Raw genomic sequence first — 5,755 nt, forward strand, 5'->3', positions numbered from 1 at the left:
GCCTTTGGTCTGGTTACAGTGCCAGTATTTTGCTGGAGCACTTTCTCTCTGAAGGCGGGAGCTAGTGGGTTTGTTCCCTAGTCTCTCTGGCTATGAACTGTGTGACTCTGGCATCCCTTTGCTTCTCTGAGCCCTTACTCTGCAGATGTTTTAGAACATCGGACCTATGTGTTTCCATGTGTAGTTTCTGCTGGAATTGTTGTAGACTCTGTGAAGTGGCTGGGATTGGCTCTCTGAGGTGAACCAAAACAATACCTCTGATAGAAACCAAGCTGTGTGAACACAAAGCTGGAAATGATCTAGGGCACTCAATTGCAGGAAACTGTATCAGGTAGACCCCTTCATAAGCTTGTTGCTTGTTGCTCAGAATTAGCTAGCTATTTTGCTTCTGACCCTTGCAGAGACTTTCTTCTCTAATGGTTAAACTATTTAATATTGAGCATAAGCTGTCCACCTTTAGACTATTGCTGTGTTCTTGCTGATGTGGTTTCTCTAGGGTTTGTTTCAACTTGACATACTTATAAAATGCAGTCATATCGCTGTGGTCCCCTGGTTTTACTAAATGCAGGCTCCAAGTTTTTTCGGTCACACCGTGTGAGACAGGCAGGAGCTGTGATATGCATACTGTTGTTCCAGCCAGAAAACTGTCATGCCAATAATATCTACACTGGGAAGGTGGTTTGGGGCAATACAAGTTGGTCCTGCGCTGTTTCCTGATAGTCCTTTTTCACAAGGGTTTTTCCAGTATAAATCTAGCCTTTATGTGTTGTAGCCTAAACACTGTGTGGAAAAAGGGGCTCTGATTACACTGGAAGCTCGTTGGATTGTAACACCCTGCTCTTCTGTGGGCAGCGGAGCACTGTATGCTGTGGTTTCATCTATTTTTATTTATAGAGGTATCTTTCAGTGTGAAGCTGTATCTTTAGTGTGTAAATCATATAGGTAGAATACCATGCACTGCTGGGCTTTTTTATACAAAGTTTGGTTTATTATACTCAGCCTTCACATTTCTAGTTTTTGTGTTTTTGCAGCAGGGTGGAAGTTGAGGGTGTGCTGCCTACTGTGACAGTCGGGCAGGGAACACGTGGGATGGGTTTGGCATCTGCAGAGAGCTGGGAGGTACTGTGACTCTTGCATATTTGCCAGAATTCTGGGAAACATTATCATTAGTTAAGCAATACTGATATTTAAGCATTCATATTTGTTTCAGAGCCTTACTGAATACGGACAGTTTAAATAGACTACTGTTTCAAGCAGTCAGCTGCTGCAGGAAGCTAATACAGAATTTTAAATGTTTTTTAATCCATCAGACTTGCAAAGCCAAAAATATGATTTTTTTTTCAAGAGACCACCAGGTACACTCTGTAGAGAAGGAGCAGGTTAGGGATGAGCAGCAGCACAGGATCTCTGAACTCTTGATTTCAGCTTCTATGGGATGGACCTCTGAATATAACCACTATATTTAAATTTGAGGAAGGTTCATGGATAAAAATAATTTTCTGAGAGAATCTTTGAGCAAATAATTCTGGTGCTGGAAATGCACAGTCACTATTGCCATGATAACGTGATTATATTAAGCTAAGCTGGGGTCCCCAGCTGACTACTGCTACATACCTCCCCTTAACCCTGCTCCTTTCCTAGAAGCCAGGTCAGAAAGAGAATCTGTCACTGCAGGGGCAAGAAGATTTACCGCAGCCCCCTTCCCAATGCGGCAAAGCAGTCTCCAGCAATCCAGTTAATGGCAGACCAAAACATATGTTCTGTGTTAAGCTTGTGAGTTGTGAGTTGGATGCTGGCCAGAGTATTTGATACATCATATAATAAGCCTTTTTCATGCAGTTCATTTGCTCCTTTTTATCAGTTAATTCTGAGACTGGCAGTGGTGCAGGTTGTGCTTGCGGTTTTTTGTGTTCAACTCCTTGGAGAGGTGTGCTTGCCTCTCTCTTTTCTCAAAGGTGACAAGAAAAAGATGACAACGGTTACTTCTTGCTTCTGACTTCCTTTTGGAAAGGCTGTATTTCGAACATGCCACGTACCCACCTACAAATTGTTATTTCTTGGGGAGAATTTGTGTTTGGGCTGGTAAAATTTCTTGTCTGCAGGAAACTTCTATTTCTGAAATTTATTTTGTTTCAAATCGAAACACAAAAAGCCAATATTTGTATGTGGCCTATTGAATTGAATTGGTATCATACACAGAAGGAAGAAAGTTGAGTGTTGTGTCATCGATATGATAAAGCTGCAACAAGAAGTTGGTGTTGAAATTGATTTCTAAGTAATTGAACTAGTTTCTAAGTAATCGGAATTAATTGAAATGTTTTTCTGAAATTTTATGTGTTAGTTTTCTTAACACACTGAGATGAAACGGACATTTTCCTGCAAAATACTTCATTCTGAACAAACTATTTTCTATCAGCAAAACCACTTAATTTTTTTTAACCAAACTAATTGTAGTTTGTGGGAATGCAAGCACTGCTTGGTTTAGCCGCGAGCTACAGCTCTCTTTGTTAATCACCTCCATCATTCCGGATTGCACTTATATGACTAGTCCACTGCTGAAGTATAATAAGCTGCAGTTCCCTGCCTTGGCTACTGTCTGAAAATGACTGGCCAACAACAGTTCTGCAAAAGCTGCTGCAGAAATTCACCAGAAGCTATTTCTATTTCAGCAGTGCATTTATCGCTGTCTGTTACATGGGGTAACCTGGTCTGGAAATGACGCTCCTACCCTCTCCCCAAAGAGGAATGAACCCCTTGAGCTAAGTCCCTGTGCTCTCACATTAGAACAACTGAGAACCTCCTTAAGAGAGAAGAAAGGGGAGGAGAAAGCGTTGCTCTCTGGCTATAACAACTCCACCTCCTGGTTATTTCATCTTCCTTTCAAGGCTGAAGCTAGAAGCTTTCCTCCGCTGCCTGGGTCCCTTAAAAGCAGCCGAGACAGAGATGGGGAAGACGACACTGGCGTGAGCCCTGCGGACAATACGGCAGAGAAGGCTGGTGCTCTCCAGAGGAGAAGTGTGAAAGTATCCTGCGAACCCTAAACCAGGTGTTCTCTAATGCAGATCTTCCAAAGCAACGTGAAACCAAACCCAAAAAGAAATCACTGAGGGAGGGAAAGTGCAACATGAGAGGTAAATGTATTTTTCATTGGGACAAACAAAAATAACTGGTTTTATTTAGTTTAAAAATCATTATTGAAGGTAGATGTCTAAAACTGGGGGCTAAAAAATACGTTTATGAACATTTGGATAAAGACTGGTCTGACTGACTTCAAAAGCAGCACTGGATTAAAAAATCAGATCAACAGATTAATTCAGGTGCCTCTGAAATTTGGAATTTTCTCTTTAGGCATTCACATCTGAAAGTTTTTTAAAATCTGGTTTTCTGTTTTGCTCTCTCTGCTGTTGCTAAAGCTTTTTGAGTAGTATGTATATTGCTTTGGGGGGGAAAAAAAAAAGATAAAAAGAGTGGCAGAACCAAAACTTAAACTGAGAATGCGGTAAATTGTATCCATCAAGACATTTCAAATGCTTCTGTACCCCTGTTCTTGCAATAATGCCATTTCTTCAGAAAGATCCATGACCTACTGAGCTGGAATGTCTGTTGACAAATGGTTGAACTTACTGTAGCTGGTATTTGGAGTTCAGATTTTTTCCAGTTTAACTGAAAGAAGCTGAGGTTGTCTACACATTCTATGAATTGTTTCCACGCTCTGACCATCTAGTCTCTGAAGAACTGCTGAATTTGAACTGGAAAAGAGGGGAAACACCTTGATGGATGAAAACTGCAGCCCTTCTGTGTATTGTGCTGCCGAAGTCAGAGTTGCTGGAAGATGGAAGACTTTGTCCCTTACCTGTAAGATGCACCAAGACAGATGTTTTGCAAATATGATGCCACCGACTTTAGCTTAACTGTAAGGTGTAATACTTGGGCTTCTGATTTACATCTTTGCAATGCTAGAGGACTTACTGATACTTTTATTCACCAGGTAAAATGAAAAACTATCCTTTTGAGAATAGCTGCTGGGAGCTGTGACAAACTAAGAGACCAGAGGATCTGCGTGGCTCCTACAGATTCTCATCTAAGGCATCGGGTCAGCCTTTAGTGTATGCTGACGTGTGGCTTCATTAGCCAAGGATGGAAGTGCTACGCCGTTCTTCAGTCTTTGCTGCAGAGGTAATGGAAGTTTTTGATAGGTCTCCCACTGACAAGGAGCTTGTGTCCCAAGCCAAGGCTCTCTGCAGAGACTACATAAATTCGAGGCTAATTCGAGCAGGTGTCAGCTGGAGCAAACCTGAGTACAATGCACCAGTGCCTGGTGGTAAGCTGGCTGAGGTGTCCACCATACTGCTGCGACTAGGTAAGTCCATGTGGGTATGGGTCGCAGCTGAAACCATATGGAGCAATTCAGACTAGATTAAGGTTTCTGGAACTGATGAGTGCCAAGAGGTTTTTCATATGATGATATAGAGGTTTTTCTTCTCTGCTTTGTGCATTTAGATTTGGTTTTGACGACCTTTCCTAAACAACTCCTTTACTTGCATTTCCTCAGTGCCTTGGAGCACTGCTCAGCACAGTGTTTCTGAGAGCTGTTTTTTTCTGAGGACTTACCACAACTTAAAAGCATGATGCAGTCCAAGAAAGCCCACTGCAAACTAGTTTTATCTGTGTAAGACTCCAGCTGTGTAACAGTTTTCAGAGGAGTTTCAGCAGACTTTCTCAGCATGGCACTTTAACAGGTCTTCCAGTGTTTTCTTCAGATGCAGGTGACTTGGCTGCTGTGATGTGACCCAAGCTGGCATCTAGTAGAGTACTGCTACCTCTAGAGCTGGGCTTCATCAGTTGCTCACCCAGCTGCAAGGATGTTTAATTTGGGGATAGATGCTTAGACCATGTGTGGTGGAGATCAATTTTCAATGACAGTATGTTGACAGTGTGTTTAATTTTCCGTTGCCTACCTTAATCATTCAGCAAGACATGAGTTTTCTTGCTTTTTGTTGGAGCAAGGAGGCATTGGATGATGTTGACTGGCATATCTTTTGGGATCACAATACTCTCGTTCTTGGAAGTTTCTTCCAATATTGCTCTTTGCCTGCAGGCTGGTGTATTAGTTCACATCTGGCTTGGAGACTACCACTAGCATTTCCACCTGATTTAATTATACCAAAGTTCAAGTAAGTTTGGTGAAGTAACTGATAGCTAGGCGTAACAAACTCAGAACCAAGTTGGTCTCCCTACTTTCTCCACTTTCTTTCTACTTCTGTTTGATACTACCCTAAACATCTTTTTAGGGCATAGCTGTGTTTCTTTTAACTGACATTTTTTTTCAATCATTCTTTTTCACTTTTTCTCTTCTATGGTGACTTAAGTTCTACTTTTATTTCCAGTAGTTTTTTGGTCTTTAGGGTTTTTTGTTTGTTTGTTTGTTCTTTTGTCAATATCGATGCCTCTTTGTCCTTCATTTCTTCTCTGCCTGGGTTGGAGGTTAAGATTTGTTTGCTTTCAATAACATCTTCTGTGGATGGCCAGGATCATTTTAAAGGGCAAGCAGATGGCAGACTGGATCTGAAGGCGTCTCCTGGATGACTCTCCTGTTACTTATTTGTGTCCAGATGGAAAGATTTGGCTGATAGTCCCAGGAACTTGGTGTCTTCTCTGTGCAAATCTGTCTGGAGAGTGCCATGTGGTACCCCCCAACAGGAAGGGCGAGCAGTCCTCTTTATTAGGATGGAGAGTTCTTTTTGTCCTGTTTGTT

The 5,755-nt window shown here is 41.8% G+C and overlaps 1 protein-coding gene across 1 annotated transcript in view; it reads left to right on the plus strand.

The window, feature by feature from the left end:
* Positions 1–4,081: 4,081 nt before the first annotated feature.
* The window catches only part of BOK (BCL2-related ovarian killer), a 16,318-nt gene continuing 14,644 nt past the window's right edge, over positions 4,082–5,755 (plus strand). Inside the window, exon 1 of the mRNA XM_010137279.1 lies at positions 4,082–4,360. Within this exon, the coding sequence (XP_010135581.1) occupies positions 4,138–4,360 (223 nt within the window). The 5' untranslated portion in view covers positions 4,082–4,137. The remainder of the gene's footprint in view (positions 4,361–5,755) is intronic.

The sequence above is a fragment of the Buceros rhinoceros genome, unplaced genomic scaffold (genome assembly GCF_000710305.1).
Source record: "Buceros rhinoceros silvestris isolate BGI_N320 unplaced genomic scaffold, ASM71030v1 scaffold24885, whole genome shotgun sequence".
Classification (NCBI taxonomy): domain Eukaryota; kingdom Metazoa; phylum Chordata; class Aves; order Bucerotiformes; family Bucerotidae; genus Buceros; species Buceros rhinoceros.